This window comes from Ceratotherium simum, chromosome 6 (assembly GCF_057802395.1).
Source record: "Ceratotherium simum simum isolate JZ-2026a chromosome 6, ASM5780239v1, whole genome shotgun sequence".
Taxonomy (NCBI): Eukaryota; Metazoa; Chordata; class Mammalia; order Perissodactyla; family Rhinocerotidae; genus Ceratotherium; species Ceratotherium simum.
In genome coordinates this window covers 85,126,059-85,146,888 of record NC_141905.1, presented here as the reverse complement: position 1 = coordinate 85,146,888, position 20,830 = coordinate 85,126,059, and the positions used below count along the sequence as shown (strand labels likewise).

Here is a 20,830-nt window from a genome sequence, read left to right as displayed (position 1 = left end):
GGTCCCGGGATGGAGGAGGACTCAGGAAGGCAGCTGCTGGGGAAATGCACCCTTAATTCTGTTCCTTGTCTACCTTCCCAATAAGCCTGACTTGCCCCAAGGTGGGGCCGGGGCAAGGGAATGCCCTGGCTGCCCCTACAGAGAAGGTGGGAAGTGGCGGAGGTGATGCCGACTCAGAGTGAGGGGGAAGGACGGCTGCCTCGGAACAGCGGAAAGCTGTTCTTGAGTAGGGGGACAGCCGCCACCCACTCAACCCCCTGACTTCCTGCTCTTGCCTTCTCTCCCCTGTGCCCAACAGCAAGACACACAGAAATAATGAATCGCAGCAGAGAAAGGGATGTGAAGGATGTTTGGTGAGCCAGACAGGTTTCTGTCATTTTAAAATATACATTAGGGGCCGGCCCGGTGGTGTAGTAGTTGAGTTCGTGTGCTCCGCTTTGGCGGCCCAGGGTTCATCGGTTTGGATCCTGGGCACAGACCTACTCACTGCTCATCAAGCCATGCTGAGGCGGCATCCCATATAGAAGAGCTACAATTCTACCACTATGTACTGGGGCTTTGGGGAGAAAAAAGAAAAAAAAGAGGAAGATTGGCAACAGATGTTAGCACAGGGCCAATCTTCTTCTTCTTCAAAAAAATATACATACATATACATTAAATGATTGATAAAAGAGGAAGCTTTTCACTTGGTAAGAAAACTTCGAAATTTCGCAAGTGTTTATTTCTTAGAAAGAATTAAAAGTGGCGTCAAACTTTGGAAGTGCACTACGATGCACTCTGAAACTCCTCATGCCACTCAACTCTGATTGTAATGACTTGCAAGCTCCAAAGTGATCAAGCACTGCTCAAGGATTCTGACTTGCGTGAAGGGTCCTCCAGCATGGCCCAGCAGGAGGGCACCCTGACTTCCAAGCCTGCTCACCTGGAGCAGCTCCCGCTGGGCTGGCAGTCCCGGATTCCCGCCCACTGAGTTTTCAGACCAGAGCCCAGCGGTTGTGTTACTCTTGGCTTTGTCACACTCGTGCCCTGCTGGGCCCTGAGCCCAGCCATGGCCCACAGGGGTGGGGAGGGTGGGAGAGCATGGAGTGTAATCACAGCCAAATTAACCCCTCTCAGGGGGAATCCTGGTCTCCTATACATCTCCAACCACATGGGCAAAAGAAGGAAAGCTCTGCAGTGTAAACTACAGAGTGGCTAAAAGCATAGACTCTGGAGGCAGACTGATGGGGTTCAAACTCCGGGTCTGCCAATTGCTGGCATGTGACCTCGGGCTAGTTAACCCTCGCACATCCCCATTTCCCCATCTGTAAAATGGGGATGACCACAGTGCTTCCCTCATAGTGTTACACGGATATGGATTAAGCAAGTTCATATTTGCAAAACACTTGGAAAGGTCCCTGGCACATGGTAAGCACTAAATTGGTGTTTGCCAAATGAGATAAATGTGTGAAAAAAGAAGTGAGTTCAACAGAAAGAGCAGCAGAGAACTTTAGAGAACAGTGGACAGATGGAGCTGGACCAAAAAAGAAACCAAAATGGCACACCACATTGGACGCCTGGCTCTTGAGGAAGCAGAGAAAAGTGCTGTGTGTCACGAGAGTGAAGTAACTTCCCACAGCATGCCTTCCTTTTGCAGGATCACGGAAGACCTGTGCACACACACCTGCTCCGTGGAGGAGGCATGGGATTCTAGTAGAGCAGACGAGGTTTTGCTGTCTCTTTTTGCCACACTGCTGCTCATCTCTGAACAACGGGGAAAGGGGGCCAAGAGCCATCTGTTGTCCCCGACACCTCCAGAAATCATGGGCAGTCGAGGTTAGGACCCACCAAGGCTCACAGAGACCGTGAGTAAGGGTGGAAGTGCTGATCTGAACCTCACCCCACAGCAGCGCTCAGATGTGTGGTGTCTGGCCTTGTCCCCAGAGCTGCTAAGATTCTGCTAATGAAGACAGTCTCAAGCCTGCCCTAAGGATTGAACTGTAAGACATTTTGCATCATTACAAATCACAAGCCACTGTTTTACTATGCTTTTGATCCCAGCCCCTGCTCAAAAACCTTCTATGAGCTCTTAGCAAAAGCCCAGTTCTGCCCTTCACCCCAAGCAGAGCCTTCTGTCCCAGACTGGCGTACTGGGCTCATGAGGTTAGGCACCTTTCCAATTCCTCCCTACGATTTCTCTTCTGCCCAAGGCTTGGCTGTGTCTGCACCGGCCTCTGGCCTGCCATTCAAATTCCTGCCTCCCAGCCTTTGCTGAGTGAGTCCTTTCTCCAGGCAGTGTCATCCCCACCTCTTCCCCTGACCATCTCCAGTCACCTTTCTTGGCCTAGATTAATGCCTGCTTCCTCCAATAGGTAGGTCTTTGCTAACAATGTCGAGCCTCAGTAATCTATTACTCCTCCCCTCAGTGACTTCGACCTTGGACTGGGCACAGGCTCCACCTTTGCTCTGGGACATTGTGAGGGCCGCTGCCCTGCGTGATATTTAACCCTTTGTCTGTGTTGTGTGACTGTAGGTGTGGTCTCTGGGAACAGCCTGAGTCGCATGGGCCTGTGTGAGATTTGTCTGTTGCTCCACCACACTAAGGGTAGATCACATTCACAGTAGATGAGTGGGCTATTTGGTGATCAAGCAAATTTGTGAATGTTTACTCACCCTGACATTTCCAACTATTGAAAGGAGGTTGCTGGTTTGCTGGCAGACGGACTGACAAAGGGGGCTGAGGTCCCTTAACCCCTGCTTCCTAAGTACGCATCATGTACACATCTTAGTTATTCTGCCCTGTGAGCCCGACACAGTTGGACAATGTGAGGCACAGGACTGCCCCCTCTTCTGCAATGCTACCCACTTACCATGGTTCGGACGCCATACTGCTTTTCCACTTTTTCCTTTAGCTGTTTGAAACAGGCTTCCATTCGCTCATGAAATGGCCTCAGTGCTTCTGTGACTTTTTCTCCATGAATCCTGATCCCTTCGGCCAAAAATGGAATCTGAAAAACATAGAGGTCGACACTCCTTATTTCTTGGTTAATGATCCAGGGAGAGGAACACACACCAGGTGGAAAGTGGCGCTGTGCAAAAGGCATCTGCTTTTGTTTCCAAATCAAAAGGCTGATTAAATTCATCAGCAGGCACATTACCCCCAAAGACCGAAATGTTTAAATTAAAATCATTTGTGTTTTAAATTGGACACATCTAGTGTGGCGCTCAGCACACGATGGCCACCCGACTACTTTGCCTGACTCGCATCTGTTGATCAATCCAGAATAGACTTATCTGTGCTTTTCACTTGTGTATGGGAAGCGCTGCATTTTGAATTAGTTTAGATGTAACTTGATCTATTAGCAAAGGGTCGTGTCACAGTGCAAAGATTTTTTAGCTAAGAATATTGCCTTTATAGACAATTGAGAACCCTAGTCCACAATGTATAAATCTAATTATATGTGATCTATGGTCCTGAAGGATATTCTTATTTGGAAAGGAAAACCAAATTTATTCTTCCTTAAAACTAAAAATAATCACTCCTCTGCCAACACTGCTGTCACAGAATATCCATGCCAACACTTCAGTTCCGAGCATGGAGATGTAGCTGACCTTTAAAAGTGTCGCAGACAGACATCTTCATTCCTAGCCACAGAGACCCTCCGAGTCGCTGCTGTTGCGGGTGGGTGTAGGAAAGGCTCCTTTCATTCCCCGGCTTCTGCTGCCACTTGAGGCTCAGACCGGGAGTCAGACACTCTTCAATGCAATCAAGCTAAGAGGCTTCCTCTTAATAATTTATAATTAAATCAAAATACTGATTAAAAACAGATTTTCCTAATATGACAGAACACCAATCTAAATGAGCAGATTTATTAGTAAGAAGGATAATAAGTACACAATTGAATTTCACATGAACAAATTCAAGAAATCTTATCAAGAGGAATCAACCCATAAAATGAATTTGGTTGCCATTTATAGCACACAGCTGTTGCCTCTCCTGGTGCTCCAGGAAAGGATGGAGGAAGTGAGCGCCCCCCATGTTGACAGCCCACCCTGCCTGCTCTGGGGCTGTGGGAACACAGAGTTTGTTTTGTTGACAGTTGGGCCTATACCCAAGGTATACGCCAGGTATCCCTTTCCCGCCAATTATCGCCAAAAGGATAGTGTGCAGGTGAGATTTTAAAAGAGACGGGACATTTTAATATTCCATATAAATTTCTCTTGCAGATAGCAGCTTCCCCGGGGCTAGCTGCGGTTTGTTCAGGTTCAAGAGCAGAAAACGCTCACAGGAATCCTTTTGCTTCCTGAGTTCTGCTTTGGGGAACAGCAAAGACAGGTTGGGGACGACTTCTGGTGGGATGGTAAATGTGCTGTGTCTATCTGGGTGCAAAGGCAAGTGTGGGGGTGCTGTCTGAAGGTTAAAGCACAGCCACTTCAGATCCTAAAAGCATTTTGATATAGAATGGACCTTTCTCAGATGTGCAAAATGCAGTCTAATTGTTTCTACATATTTTTTTTTTGTTTGATAAAACTCTTAATTGGGCAGATTCTTGACATCAAAGAAGCTACTTGCTGGACTAAAGACCATTTGGTTTACGTCAGTACTGCACGAACTGCGATTTGACAGGTGAAACGTATGGGGTAAGAGATTGATCCCCTCAACAGGTCCCTGACGTTGGTCAGATAGGACTTTCTTTTAGGATGGGATCTGGCCTCTGTTCTATATCTGCTTGGGGACGAACTGCAGCTACGAATAAAATGATGCTCTGTGTAAACATATTCCTAACGTCTGAGGGGCTTAAAATTGCAATAGAAGTCATGGACTGAGGCCTGAAATGGTCGTTGGAGACCCTTTAGTTCAGTGGGTTCCAACCTGGCTGAGCATCAAAATCTCTGGGGTAGACTGCTGAACCCCACCCCCAGAGCCCCGATTTGCTCTAGGATGGATCCCAGGAATCTGCATTTCTGAAGAGTTTCCCAGAGCCCAGAGAGGAGAGTCACACCTCGAGTTGTTCAAAGTGAGCACACAGCCTGCTCCCAAAAGCCGCCCTTCTAAATGGTGGTGCTCCTGTGTGTCCCCTACACAGATTCACGGCCTGCCAGCAGCACAGAACATCGTAAACATTGCTCAGTGCTCCAGGAGCACCATCCCTGGTGACAGCGGTCACGCCTGTCATCAGCTGGGGAGGATGAATGGGTTTGGTCTTTCATCTTTGTGCATTTCAAAAGAGAAATATGTAGGGATCACAGCAGTTTAATATGCATCTGTATGGATTCATCTTTGGACACCCAGCATGGATGCTCAATAAGGCAGCTGCATTAGGGGAACAACTGAGCTGTGCCTCAGAGGAAGGGGCTGGCGCTCACTTGTAACCTGGTGACAGCTGTAACCATAGAAGAGGCCCCACGCAGCCTGCACTTGAGCCTAGCGCCCACCTGGGAGGAGCAGGTCAGCACTATCCTCTGTTGCAGTGACTGCAGAAGCAGAGAGAGGAGCTGCCTGGGACTTAATAACCAGCCTTCACAAACGATTCTAGACACTGAGATGTGCTTATGGTACATCAGGGATGGAAAGTCTGCCAACAAGGCCTTGGGATTCCCAGGAGGAAAACCTCACTCAGCCCTGATGTAATTTCAGGAAAAAAACAAACCAAACTAACTAACAAAAACAGAAGAAAGCATTCTGGATAATCCCAAACTTATTTTTAATGACCATATGACTCAATTACTGATACTAAAATATAGGTTCTCAAAACATTTGCAAATGAAAGTGAAATCACAGGTAATGTTTTGAATATGTATTTTTCATCACTCTTCGATTTAATGAAGTTGCTAGAAAACATTCTTTCAACTTTCCTGTGAGCTGCTTTAAAATTCATCCTTTAATATAGTTATTAGGGGTGATGACATAGTGCTGACATAAAGTTCTCTCTGGGGAACAAATTATTTTCCTCTGTAGGACTTGAAAATCTTAAAATCCAATTTGCTATAAAAGCTTACAGGAAAAAAAATCAATAGAACTTTTGCAGACCAAACTAGTTTTTCTGTAGCAATGGTTTTATAGCCTTCAGAGGAGTTTTGAATTTTGTACCCTTTGGTTTCTACAACATCTAAAATGAAATCATTCACACTTTTAAACTCACTCTCTCTTTTTTAGTAACAGGAGGAGACTGCCTACATGAGGCTTACATTCCATGCAAAGAACCATCCTTGGCCAATGAGGTCCCTTGGAGTCAGCTCCGGGGGTTTCTTATCACAGAATAAGTCCAAGGCAAATAGATGTCAAATGCCTATGGATTTGTGGCAAAGTCACACCTATTAGGATGGCTATTATAAAAAACAAAAACAGAAATTAACAAGTGTTGGTGAGGATGTGGAGAAATTGGAACCATTGTGCACTATTGCTGGTAGGACTGTAAAACAGTGCAGCCACAGTGGAAAACAGTATGGTAGCCCCTCAAAAAATTAAAAATAGAGTTACCATATGATCCAGCAATTCTACTTCTAGGTATAGACCCCAAAGAAGTGAAAGCAGGGAATCAAACAGATATGTGTCCGCCCATGTTCACAGTAGCATTATTTGTAATAGCCCAGAGGCGGAAGCACCTACGTGCCCATTGACGGATGAGTGGATAAAGAAAATGTGGTGTATTCATAAGGTGGAATATTATTCAGCAAAAAGGAAGGAAATTCTGACATGTTACAACTTGGATGAACCTTGAGGACATTATGCTAAGTGAAATAAGTCAGTCACAGAAGGACACATACTGTATGATTCCACTTACATGAGGTACCTAGAAAAGTCAACTTCCTAGAGACAGAAAGTAGAATGGTAGTTTCCCAGGGAAGGAAGAAGGGAGAGTTATTGGTTAATGGGAACAGAGTTGCAGTTTTGCAAAATGAAAAAGTTCTGCAGATAGATGGTGGTGATGGTTGCATAGCCATGTGAATGTACTTAATGCCACTGAACTGTTCACTTAAAAATGGTTAAGATGGTAATTTTATTTATTTATTTATTTATTTATTTATTTTTTGAGGAAGATTGGTCCTGAGCTAATATCTGTTGTCAATCTTCCTCTTTTTTTTTTTTCCCCAAAGCCCCCAGTACATGGTTGTATATCCTAGCTGTAGGTCCTTCTAGTTATGCGGGACGCTGCCTCAGCATGGCTCAATGAGCAGTGAGTAGGTCTACGCCCAGGATCCAAACCGGCGAACCCCAGGCTGCCACAGCACAACGTGCGAACTTAACTGCTGTGCCACTGGGCCGGTCCCAAGATGGTAATGTTTATGTTACGTGAATTTTACCACAATAAAATAAGTACTTGTAACTTGGCTTGAAACCAAAGCTTGGCCCCACTCCACCCTCAGACATCACACCAGTCAACAAGCTGGTGATGGAGAAGCCACGAAGGTGAGGCTCCAGGTCGTCCAGGATAAAAGTGCCCACAGAGGTGCCTCTGCAGCGGAACAGCCTCCGGACCACGTCAGGGCCTCAACTGGCAGCCTGGGACCAGAGCCGAGCAAGGTGGCCTGGGGTACAACGCCCAGCCAGCCACAGGGAGACCCTGGCCTCCACCTCCCTCAGCCTCTTCCCTCAGCCTGGCGCGTGGGGTTTAGATTAGACAGCACCCTCCTCGCCTCCCACATGAGAAATGAAGCCTAAAGAAGTGAGTTGCCCAAAGCACAGGCAGAGCTCCCATAAGAACCGGTCTGGACATCGCCTCCACCACCAGGCTCACAAAGGCTCCAAGAAGCACAGATGCATGAACAAGTCACTTCCAACTGAACACAACACACCCTCCGAGTTACCACCCTTGTAAGACCACGTCCCTCTGAGGAAAGACTCAGAAGGCCTCAGGAGCAGAAAAGCAAAATAATATGCAGAAGTACAGCTGGGAAAACACAAACGAGGACACACCCCGCCCTCCCCAAACCCTAACCACAGGCAGGATGAAAGGGCAGGGTGCTCTGCGGTTTCCCATGGACACCGTTCACACAGACTGCGTAGGCCCGAGCGCCTTCCTGGGACAGGCTGGAGCTAAGCTCTCCAAAACGTCATGGTTCTGACCTTGCCTTGCATTCTGTTCTGTCAACTCCAGACAAAGATCTTCCAGCAGCCAGTAAACTGACCACAGAAGGAAACAGACCAGGCTTATTTGCAAGACAGGACCTTCTGGGTGTTCAGATTCATGACTGCAGCCTGGGAGTCAAGTTCATCAAGGCAGTGGTGGGTGAGTTTATCCGGGGACAAACATGGCTACAGGCACTTTGGCCGCTGTCCACAGACCTCCGTGCTGGCCCGCATGTGTGCAGAGGTGGCCCGGGAGGATCTGGGCCTAGACTCAGCTTTTCTCCCCACTCCAGCCCTGCAAGGCTGCCCTCGGACACTTACCTGCCATGCAATCAGGTCCTTGAGCTTCTCGATCTTTTCGTGGGCCTCTGGGTGCTCCTGCAGGTACCGCTCTGTGAAGAAGGCCTGGTGGACACAGGGAGAGCCACTCAGCATACCCACTAACACGACCACTAGCATTTTTGCACACCTACTATGTGCCAGGCCCTGGTGATAGAGCCGTGTGTAAAACAGACCCACACCCCTGCCACCACGGAGCTCACTCCCTCCTCTCCTGCTGCTGGGGGCTGGACCCTCGCCAGCACTCAGGCAAAATGCCTGGTAAGGTCAAACACAACAAACGGAGCGAACAGGCAGCCAGGAGGGGCATTCAGGGTGGCACCCCCGCTCCTTGGAGTCCAGCAAAGCCTCAGCTGCTCGCATGCCTGTGCCCCCACCCTGCACCCTGCCCGGGCCTGCCCCACACCTGGTCCAGGGCAATTCCCCACCCCTCGCAGCCGCCCTCGGGCAGTGCCCCTCTGCCTCAGTGCTAACTTTGTCTAGACCAGGAGTCAGCAAACCTTCTGTGAAGGGCCAGATGGTACATACAGTAGGTTTTGTGGAGCATACGGGTCTCTGTCACAACTACTCAACTCTGCCGTTGCTGTATCAGGAAGCAGCTACAGACAGCAAGGAATGGCCATGGCCATGTTCCAAACTTGGTCTTCAAAACGGGGCAGCGGGCTGTAGTGTAGACCCCTGGTCTAGACCCCGAACATGTGTCCTTCAACTTCCGCCCATTCCTATCGAGATATTTTCCAGGGAGACCCACCTATCTACTCTAAAATACTCTAATTCTTTTGTCTTTCACTAAAACTGTATCTTTTGGCCTTTAATGATCCTAGGTCTCTTGAAAGCCACCTGAGGGTCACTCTCCAGACCTCCATTAGCCCAACCAGGTGGGACAATGCCCAGGGCTGGCTCAGGATGCCCAGGGAGGTGGGGCCTGGGGTCGGGCCTTGACTTGCAGCCTGCAGTGGCTGCGTCTGGGCGCTCCTGTCTTGGCCTTGGCTCAGTCATGCTGAGATCACTCAGTGAGACCAGGGAGTTTCTGGGCTTGGAGACAGCATTTGGAATTTTCAGTCTGCCCCAGGACATGGCTGTAAAGAGAAGCTGGCATGTCACATACCTTTTCGTAATTTGCAAACCCTCCCATGACCGCAGGGTCCACGATGCCATTCAGAAGCATGGAGAGGGGGTTGATGGGGAGGCTGGGGTCGTCCAGGTGCTGCTGCACCATGCTGTTCATCTTGTCGTTTGTCAGCTGCATGGTCTCGATGGCATTCTCCAGGGGGCTGATCTCCACCTGCGAGGAAGGAGAAACACAGCACGATATCAGGCCAACTGTTGTATCCATAGCAGGGTCCTCTGTTGATGCCTCCAGTTCACAGGACCTCAGCAGAGGAGAAACATTCCAGGCTTCCGACTCCCCATGTACCTTTCTTCCCAATGGATTTTTTGGGCATGATCCCTCATCATCCAACCAAGAGCTGTTGGGCATTTTAGTATCATTGTGTGTTTCCATAGACGTGGCCCTCACATGCAAATTCCAAGGAACAGTGCAAGGCTGCCCTCTCTGGGGGGTGTGTGTGTGCCTGCAAGTGTGTGTGTATGCGTGTGTACATGTGGTCATCCCAGGAAAACACACAGCCCTGGGAGGTGCTTGAACACAATCTATCTGCTTCACAAACGAGGGCTTTTAACCATGGTCTCGTTCCCTGCTTGTTTTAAAGAGGGCGAAGGTTTTAGGGAATTTTGAGTGATCTGTCACTGTCTCTGAGGCAGGCAGCCTGGCACTTTGCAAGCCCCCGTACCTGTTTGCGGTCAGGGAAGGAGAGGGAGGGGCCCTGCACATAAGGCCACACCCCCTCCTGTGAAGGAGGAGCTCTCACCTCCCCAGAGCAGGAGAGAGAGCATGTCACCACTTTCAATGGGACCTCACAGGCCTCATTTGCAAAACTGCCACTGGTCAGCAGGACCTTCAGCACAGAAGGCAGGGGCACTGACCATATGTCCTCCTGACCTTCCCCTCCATGCCTCTCTTACACCTCTGCCCGTCCCGCAAATGCCCTCCTTTCGCTGGGGGCCCCGCAGCTCTCGGTGAGGTGCAGCCCAGCGCTCCTCTCCGGCTCAGCCCTAAGGCACCGTGAGAACTTGGGCAGGTTTAAAACAGTAACAACAGCTTCCTGCCGGGCTTGGATCTAACAGACCCAGGGCTGGGCCATGGAGCCACACCCAGGGGTGACCTCAACAACACACAATAATTTTGGTTCTCCCAAAGAGGGTGGGATGGGCCCCGACCCATGCCCAGGAACCCCGGGGTGTCTTCAGCGAATGGCAAAGCAGAACCCCTGCTTTCTACTTGCTGCAGCCCCTGGGGGATTGTCTGAGAGGTGGAGGGGAAGGGAGGAGGAGCAGAGATGGGCAGGGAACGGACAACTCTGCTCACTGCTAAATCCTAGAGCGACACTCTCAGTCGCTGTGGAGGAAGCGCCTAACACAGCTACCGCTGGTCACCGTGCCTGTCTGTGAACTGACGGAGAAGCCGGAACATAAAAAAGGCAGCCAAGCCCGCACAGGCTGCTGTGGGTGCCCCCTGGTCACACAGGCACCCTAAGCAACACATATTCTAGGACTGCTGTTCTCCTCCTCCACCTGGATCCTACATCAGATCCTGGAATGTACCATGTGGACACACAACTTTGCCAAACGGTCACTCCGGGGCAGTAGTGCATTTGGGCTGACTGCTGACCCCCTGCCGCTGAGCCTATTCGCCTCCAGAAAGAATAGTTTCCTATTTTTTTTTGTGAGGAAGATCCATGCCAATCCTCCTCTTTTTGCTGAGGAAGACTGGCCCTGAGCCAACATCTGTGCCCATCTTCCTCCACTTTATGTGGGACGCCGCCACAGCATGGCCTGACAAGCAGTGCAACAGTGCGTGCCCGGGATCCGAACCTGGGCCGCCAGCAGCAGAGTGCGTGCACTTAACCAGTATGCCACGGGGCCCGCCCCAATAGCTTCCTATTTTTATCAAACCAACAGGGTTCGCCACTGCCCCCACAGTTATCCCACAGTGGACTGTCCCCACGAGGCACACACGAGATGAGGGGGCAGGGGTGTTGATGCCGGGATTTCAGGCACGCCATTCTGGGATAATTTGGCTTCAGTCCTCTTACTCTGTTAAAAATGGCAAACGCAGCCTGTGGTGGAACCACATCCTCACAGAAAGTCAGGGCTCACCCCTCTCCGCCTCCAAGTTGTTAAGCTCCCTCCTCATACGCATCCTGGCTGGCTCACGGAATCCCTGATTACAAAGGGCTTATGGGAAGAGGCTCATTAGGAGGATTAGCGCCTGTTTACACGAAGGGGCTCTTCTTCTGTCATCTCTCATATGTACATCACCAGCTCCAAATGGTGCCAGCAAAGGCTTGCATTTCTGCCACCTGCCACCTATCTCTGAGCCTCCCATATGTCAGGGCCTGCCTGGGTACCATGGCGCCACAGAGTGGGAGCTCCCAGAGCAGAAAGTGAAATGTGCCCAAGGAGGGGACAGGCACAGAGCCCTCGTGGGGGCTTCAGAGCAGGAGGAGGAGGCATGGCCCCTGGGATGAGGACGTGGCGGAGCAGGAAGTGGCACGCTCAGGGAGTGGCCCAGAGCTCAGATTGGCCTGGAGAAAGGACAAGAGTGGAAACAGGCTGGGAGGAGAGGTTCCCGTCATGTCCTAGAACCAAGTCAGGAGTTCCCAAGGAGACTCCCTATAAACTAAATGGTGGCACCACCCTTCTGGAAAGGATCCTGCTGGGTGGAAATAAAAGGCATTGAGATATACAGACAAAACGTACATATCTCAATCAGATCTCTTTATACCAACAATTGCCACACCCTGAGGCTTCTGTGTATTCCGTCACATCTTCTGCCCAACTCTGGTTCACGTCAATGAAACTGTCACCACGGAGGCAAAGCAAAGTTTAGCTGATCAGATGCAAGTCATGATTTCTTTAAAAAGTGCCAGTAAGGGGTATATTCTCAAGCTATTTTTATTTGAAATGAGCAAGTACTATTAATCAAGTTGTTTGTCATGTAAATGGCAACAAAACCCTCAGGGAGAAAGATCTTAAAAAGTGTATGTAAATTGGAACTTGTCTTAAACTTTTCATTTAGTTAACAGAAAGAACTGTCAAAACAGCACAGCGGCAACTGGATTTAAATATTTTGTAAGAAGAAATGAAATCTTAGTTTTGGGCTTATAAACGAGAGTCAGTTGTGATTACACAGCACTCCCACTGCAGTTTGTGGACGAGGAGAGCTGATGCTCTGAGGAACACGTACGGGGATTACAGGGTGAGTCTGTCTGCCTGGGCTCTGCAGTGTGCCTGCTGGCCACAGTGACCACGCCAGCCACAGTGACCACATGGCATGTGTGGTGAAGAGGGCGTGTCAGACCATACAAGAGAGGGTAATGGGCAATTCCTTCTAGGGGGTGTCCTTACCATGAAAACAGATTTGACCTCAAACCACCTTAAAATTCCAGGTAACTTATACGCAGTTGTGTATATGGTCCTCTCGATCCACATATTCTGTAAAGAGAACACACACGACACTTGTTAGGAGAAGGATGTGAGTGGGCTGATGATAGCTCCTGCCCTAAAAGAGATTGACAACTGTCTCTGAGACGAGTCCTCCAGCAGCACAGGGCTGCTCCTGGGAGAACTCACACAGGGCCTTTGTGTGTTCCCTGTTGAGGTAACACCTCACGTGCCACGCTCTGCCAACTGTCAGACAGTCACACAGCACACATCAGCGTCCCCTGCTTTCCTGGCCAAAGTTGCCCACCTCCCCGGTATTTGGCAAGAAAATATAATAGGACAGTCGGGTAGAATTATGTACATCAAAAAGAGGAGGTTCCCTCTGAGCAAACAGATTTTTGGAAAGGCTCCAATGAGTTTTACGTTAGCCTTATTCAGTTTCAAAAGAAACTCAAAGGTGCAAATGCTTTAAGGAAAACTGGGTTCAATAAAAGTGACCTCTCACATTCTAATAAAATAAGTCAGTATTTTAAACTTTAAATTTTTTTTGCATAACTAATATATGTTTACATTAGGAATAAAAATACGGAAATAAAAGGGAGAAAAATCACCCACTACCCCGAGATGACAACATTATATTATCTATTGTTCAGGACTAAGCATTAAAAAGTGTGATATATATATTTTCTAAATAAAAATACCATTTTATAATCCATATTCTTCATAAAATAGTACATTAACTTATTGTGGGAAATTGTCTCAAACCAATAAACACACTTCTAGACCTCTTTAAAGGTCACACAAAACTCCACTGCAGGGGTGAACGGTAAATCTGTGACCCCACCTCCTTCTTCGGAAGGGCTAGCCTGCAGCAAACTTCTGCCACTGTAAACCTCCCTGTAATGGGTAATCACCGAGCAGTTGGAGTCTGCGATCTAGACGTAAATAGATGGCATAATAGCATGTCGACAATTCCAGAAAACTGGACTGGGCCTTAGAAAGCATTTATCCCAAACCGCTTAGATGCTAGAGGGGGTGGGGGAAGACCTGGTTGAGGCCCCAGGACACAGGCCGAGGCTTCCTGTCTCCCAGGCCAATGCTCCTGCTGCCCCACGGGGCTCTCCAGAGGCACTCTCCGGAGAAAACAGCAGTTTGCACTTTCAGACCACTCCAGACCACAGCGTAGTGCTTTCCCCCAGCCAACATGCCCTGGGAGGGGCCCTGGGTTCCACCCTGGGCTTTAGGGCCAGCTCTGGCTAACGCAGGCCCTGTCTCTCGGCCTCCGTCCTCCTCGCTGGCCCTCGGTTCCAGAGCTTCATGCCTGGCCAGGTCTGGAGGCGCTGAGCTCCCAGCCTGGCATGCAGCTTCCCAGCACCCCACCCTTGGAGCCAGGCTCCCTGCAGCAGGCCCAGCCCCGCTTCTCATCACCGCACACTCCCATGCTTATCTGGAAGCCTGAGGCTTTGTCAAGCGTGTGAAGGACTAAGTCCCGTGGCTTATGAAAGCCTCATCCGTGTGCGAGGACCTAACCGGGCCATTATGGGATTTCAGGGCCATTTAGAAGAAGCGTAGCCTCAGAGGCTTAGTGCAGCTTCAAATGTCAGGAGGCTGGGTTATTCTTAGCTCTGTCCCGATTGGCTGCGCACCCGTCCGCAATTTCCTTGACCTTGTGTCTCTTTACAGCATAAGAATATACATAGCTACCAGACGCGAGAGGTGTGAGGGAGATGGAAGAACCACCTATAAAGCCCGCAGTCGAGAGACACTGCAGAAATGATAGCGTTATCGCTGTCATGACCGTTACAGACACACTGCTCAGAAAGCCACTGCCCTTAGCGCTGAGGTCTAGGTTGGGCCGTGCCCAGCTGTCTCCTCCCTCACTATTAGAGACAACGCTGAAGTGACCAGTTACCAAATAGGTCCAGGATGCTGGCATTAACCAAAAAACAGGGTCTTTGACTAACCAGTGAAAAATAACCAGTGAAACAACCAGTGAAAAAACAGCGTTTTGAAATAACCAGTGTTGGAAATGGGGATGAATTTAGAATTCTCTGACCCCAAGCTCCTAGTTAACTCACAAGGAAACTGGGCTCAGGGCAGGAGGAGCCTTCAAGAGCTGTGACTGGAGACTTAGGCATTGCCCTGAGGGTAGGAAGATTATAGGAAACTTAGGGCTTGAAGGGAGGGTGGGTGGGGGCAACTTTGCTAGAAGTGCTCCGAGCTTCACTTTGGGTCAGGAGCATGGTGCTAATTCACCTTTGACCTTCTGCAACCCCCCAGACACCTCCAGACTGCAGACAAGGGGCAGCCGTTCCCAGCACTGCCGGTCTTCTTTAGGAGGCCCCAGGGCCAATGCCTCCTTGAAATACGGGCCTGTCTACCGGAGCAGATGCTGGTGCCTCTACTACCAATAGGCATAGGGAAGTGCCGAGCGCTCTACAATGTGTGGTAATGTTGGTTGTCACAACTGGGGAGGTGCCACTGGCATCTACTGGGTACAGGTCGAGGATGCTGCCCAACACCCTGAGATGCACAGGACGGCTCCCACCACAAAGAACTACCCAGACCACGACTCAGTGGTACCCACGTGGAAACCTGCTCCGGTGAGTTGTGCCTCAGTGAAGTTCAGACACTGGGCACTGGAAAGGGAGTGAGCAGCCGGGTCGAGGCCCAGCTCACTCCCTCTCCATCTCCTGACTGCTTGTCACCTGCAGAAAGCCAAGTAAGACCCTCGGCACCTCCATGTGCCTATTTGTAATGGAGACACCAGCATCTTTTCCAAGACCTGGGGCCGAGAAGAAGCCCGACTCAGAGACACCCAGGAGGGAAGCAAGTGCGCTACGAGCCGGAAGCACTGTCACAGCACGGGCCAGCTTACTGTAATATCATACGGACCTCAGCAACGCCCTTTGTAAAATGTTCATCGTTTCACTGAGGTTGGGGGGGGTAATATACTAGGATTTCTACACATAACACACAAGGACATTTAATACTCCACTGGGGTAAGTAGCCTTCGAGGCCACACTTTCCCACAGGCAGTTCTGTGGGTGGGAGAATGAGTTTTGAGGGTGGTTGTTTTTTACCGCAAATTCATTGTCTGGGTTTTTCTCTCCCTTGCGGATCGGCCGAGAATATTCAAATCGCTGCACCTCATTCACCCTGTAAAAACTGTATAGAGACAGACAGATCGTTAGACACTGAACCCGGAAAGCAGCCGATTTGCTTTTGGATGCGGGGTCTGGCCTCCCCGTAGGTCATCGCATCCCTTAAAGTATCCCCAACCTTGACATGCGGCGAGAGCTGTGGCTTCTCTCCCCGCCAGCCTCAGAAGAGAGATGTTGGCAGGTGGAAAAATTACCCTCAGTTTTCGCCTCTTCCCTGTCCCTGCAAACCCTCAAGGGAGAAGAGATGCTGAGTAAGAGTGAGACGGGCAAAAACAGAGAAAGGTGAAGCGAAGGAGAGAGAAAAAGGCCTTCATTCTCCACTTACGTGTCTATTATGTTAAAAATTTAATTCATAATTTATTTGTTTAATTAATTCAACAATTTATTAAAATAATATAATAATTTAATTATTACAAATGTTTTAAATTATGTCTTCATTATTTTTAAAAAGGTCTTATATACTTTAGTTTCCGATCTGCAAAAGGCAGATTTTACAACCACCGAGAGTGGCACGCATGGGACAAGAGTGTGCCCTGCTCGCTTGGGGAAGGGGTGGGTTTCTGTGTATACCAGAGTGGGGCTGGGGAGACTCAGTCATCCCCCTGCACTGAAACGCAGGCGGGCTCCTCACATCAGAGGGAAATATCTGAGGAACGCTACAGTTCACTATTTGCTCAATGCCTCTCTCACAAAAAATGTTGCAAAACTTAAAATGTACACCTTGTGAAAGCAATCACTTGTCAATCAACAGTCCTGGTTTCTTTCCCATTACTGCTGATGAAAAGTTAAGGAAATGATAGTGAATTTCGTGGAAGAACACAACCCACCAAACTTCAGGACACAAAATAAGCAGATCCTGAGCATTATTAGGCCATCAAAGAGGTTAATTTTTTCACCAGAACATGGATCAAATAGAAAAGAAAATTCTCAGCATCAAAGAAACATCTAAAGCCAAGTGTTTCTACACCATTACTAAGTCAGGTGCAATTCAATGGAGAGGCAGGAAATCTCACTCAAATTTGGACAGTTGACTCAGGAGTGTTAAAATCCGCCTGATAATCCCATGTTATGGAATCTCGTGTTGTAGAGGTAAAGGGGTTCTTCTCCCCGCTCCCCACCCCCTTCTCCACCTAGGGCAAATGTCCCAGTCCCTTTTCCTGCCTTATCAAATGCAAACCCTCAGGCCACACTCCAGGCAGATGACTCAGACCTGCTGAGTGTGGGGCTGGGCTTGTGTGCTGCTGAAAAGCTCTGGGGACTCTCTTGGTGACTCTGCAGAGACCTGGTGGGTCATAAGGAGACCAGAGGGCCCCCTCCTCCCCTCACGAGTTTTCCTTTTCTCCCGACCTATGGGAAAGGACTCGCCCCCCCCCCCGTCCTCTCCCAGCCTACGTATATTAACTTCTTCCCTCACTTCTTTGATGCTGAAAATAATTTGCTTCCCCGCTCTTCTAAGTAAACAGAAAGAGCATATGGAAAGCTAATCAAAGGCTAAAATCCCTCCTTTAAAAGGTGAAATTATTAATGACAGATCCGTATACAGCCTCTCACCACCCTCATGCTGGTAAGAAAAATGGGTCGATTACCTGACAATCTGCTCTGACACAGGCCTGTGAAATTTAGGAGGCAAATCAAGTTTGGGCTTTACTGTGAAGCACTGAATATCTGGAGGAGAATGGAGTTAAGGATTATAAGGCAGAGTGGACATGACCCAGGCCCCCAGGTATACCCACCCATCCAAGCACACGGCGCGGCAAGAGTTTTCTATTCCATGTGTTGTCTTAAAGGATACACTGGCCATGGGAGTTTTTAATGTCATCGCCTGGTGGAGACGTCGTCTTCATCTTCTCAGCGTTTGGAAACTGAGTTAACAGCCGAGCTTCAAAATCTTCCCGGCGTTCATACTCCTTCCCTCGGTAGATGAAAACTTTCCCCTGGAACAAGACATTCATTCAATAACACCACAGGGGAAGGGCCAAGAAAAGTTCACACACAACGGCATTGGTCTTCAAAACATGCTTGACAGCTTAAAAAAAAAAGTCACTGAACTGAAGAACAACTTGTAATTGCACTGGTCGTCTTAATCAGGAACACAGGAATGTCAGCCACGAAAGCTAATACTGCTTACGAAGCATGGAACACAACATTACTGAAGTCTGGTAATATATTTTAGTCTTAACAGTAACAACCAGTTGAAAAAACTATGAAAAACCAAGTGAGCAGTGAGAGCCCACACTCTAGTGGGCATGAAATCGTCAAGTAGCATAAAGGCCCCAGGGGTGCGCATAATGGTGTTCATTTTTTTTTTTCAGGTAAGCCTTAATTAAATAGTTTTTATCCTGCCAAAAGGAATTCAAGAGAACATGAGATGAAAGTTGGGCCTCAGAACGTGAGCATGACCACCCCAAGCTGACTCCTGTAGGACACAGCCAAGAGATCCTCAGAAGCAGAGGGAAAGAGGTCCAGAGAAAAGCAGAGATGTGAGACTCTGGGCCTCCCCTGGTGGTGAGAGATGAGGTGGAGGGCAGGACTTCCCTCACTGCACACTCAGAGTTGTTGTGTGGACAGTTATCCACCAGCAAATGACAAGGTAAAACATACACAGCTCTCCTTCTCATGGCTGGGCTTTGTCCATCTCAAACGACACTTTTGTTACCTCCATAAATTCCCAGTTGGAGAGTCCATCTGTTGTTATGGACGGCTGGGCTAGGCAACCTTGGGGATGGGCATTAAGTAGGTAAGTATTCTTCTTTACACAAGCTGTCTTGGTGCAACCATTTCTGTCTGAGTGTGACATGGTCACTCTGTAAATATATGTGTAAGGAAAGTTCTGATTCCAAGATGTAATAGGTCTCCGTACCTTCAAGGATTCAACAAGTGTATTCTGAGAGTCAACTGAGTCAGAAAAAGCTGGCAATGGGTAGTGTGATGCTACTGTGGGTTCCTGAAGCCTGCTGCCTTCCCCCACCCACCCTGCCCCATCTTAGGGCTATCTAAACCAAAATGAAAACTGCAACAAAGAAAAGACAGCGAGCAGAAGCCACAGGACCTGAGAAACGGGAGCCTGGGGGCTGATGCTTTTCCTCGTGGGACTTGGTTGCATGGGCATATCCATTGTTTCAATCAGGGGATACTGGGCAAGAGGCTCTAGACTGGCTGGTCATGAGTCAGGTGCAGCCCTGTTATCTGCCATGACCCTGAACAGATGCCAGAGAGGAGGAGGAGAGAGAGACAGACAGACAGACAGAGAGAAGAGCATTCCACTGCCTATTTTTACATTTATCTCCTGGAGACTCAGCTCAAAGTCAAATTAAAATTTGTCTAATGAATTTTGAAAAGATAATGAGAAATCCTATCATACTCAATTTACCTCCTTCCCTAGTCCCAACTTAGTCTGAGTTCCCATAAATCACTAAAGAAGGAATAGTTTAAGAAGTGAATTTTTTTTCGCTTTGTGCTTAGGTATGTCTTAAAGCACCCATTATGGGAGAAAAATGTTCTCTTTCCCTAAAAAAAGAATGTCAAGTAGAAACTAAGGTAATATGTAGTCTTAATTAGAAATATAAATACACAGTGTGGGCATCTTTTAAGGCTATATTAAGCCAAACATTTCAGAAATTCAGGAAGATTTAATGTATAACAGGCTACTACAAAACTAGCACGCATTTATTACGCTTTACACTAGAAGAAAGACATAATAATAAAAATGTATATAAAGGCCTTAATAGAAAAACACTAGTGAGTTATAGATGAAAACACTAATAGTATTTTCTGGAAATGTCAATTACTTTGTATTCTGAAGTGGTCCCTTCAAACATGAAAACAAGGAGGAAATGTGCATGTAGTCAAAGATATTTATTCCTTGTAAGACCCATAAATATTAATATGAATGAAAAAAGAAAAAAGAGATCATTTCTTAAAGAAAAACAAAGCAAAAGGGACCGCGAGTCGGTTCTTTGAGGCTGCTCTCCCAGCAATGTATTAAGTAGCCAAACATTCCGCCCACTTTTCTGTAACTGCTAATGTCATTGTCAGATTGACCCCTGACAGGTGATCTGTGAAGCGTAATAAATATATTGCTACAGCCCCAGAGAATTATTCAAGTGTGGCAGGAAAGTCAGTTCAATATTAATCATGTTCGTTAAACTCTTTATTCGTACTTTGCATTTTGTCCTTTTGACAGGGGAGACGACCCAGTGCAGTCCCTGGAACACGCCAGAGCTGCATGATGAAGGCAATGGTCAGGGAGAGACTGACCAGCAGTGACAGGGCCAGGGCCAGATGCCTCAGTCACCAGGCAGGACCCTGAGTGAGGGGACCAACCAACAGGTCACCTGGAGCAGGCCAGCCCCGCAAGGCTTATAAACAATGACAGGTCCTCACCAAGGAAGTCCTTCTTGCTGGTGCAAGCGTGAAGAGGTATCTTCCACTATCAGGGACTCCTGTGGAATCAGAAACACTGGGGCCAAAGGAACACACCTCTGGGACAAGGAAAACGTCCTAACTAGATCTAAGCACCCCAGACAGCTGTGCTCTAAGCACAGAGCTTCTGCTGCCCTAAAACCAGAGGAATCACGCATGGTCTCCCAGGACAGGAGAAAACCATGTGTCTTGAAAAAATTTCATAAGAAATGACAGGAAATCATGACTCGCTGGTCAACGCATCCAAGAATGAGCTTTTGAGAAACTTTAAACAATTCTACTAGTAGCCCAGGCAGCATTTACACAACTCCTCCTCTGGCCTCAGGAGTATTGGGAAACGGTCGTTTGC

At 48.4% G+C, this 20,830-nt stretch overlaps 1 protein-coding gene across 3 annotated transcripts in view; it reads right to left on the bottom strand.

Moving 5' to 3' along the window:
- DOCK1 (dedicator of cytokinesis 1) overlaps positions 1 to 20,830 on the bottom strand; it is a 505,015-nt gene that overhangs the window by 21,328 nt on the left and 462,857 nt on the right. For all 3 annotated transcript variants that reach the window (XM_014794062.2, XM_014794063.2, XM_087432851.1), the window contains 7 exons: positions 17,852 to 17,993; positions 17,646 to 17,724; positions 15,979 to 16,063; positions 12,860 to 12,946; positions 9,498 to 9,674; positions 8,372 to 8,455; positions 2,850 to 2,987 (listed from right to left, as the gene is read on the bottom strand). In XM_014794062.2, coding sequence (XP_014649548.1) covers positions 2,850 to 2,987; positions 8,372 to 8,455; positions 9,498 to 9,674; positions 12,860 to 12,946; positions 15,979 to 16,063; positions 17,646 to 17,724; positions 17,852 to 17,993 — 792 coding nt within the window. The remainder of the gene's footprint in view (positions 1 to 2,849; positions 2,988 to 8,371; positions 8,456 to 9,497; positions 9,675 to 12,859; positions 12,947 to 15,978; positions 16,064 to 17,645; positions 17,725 to 17,851; positions 17,994 to 20,830) is intronic.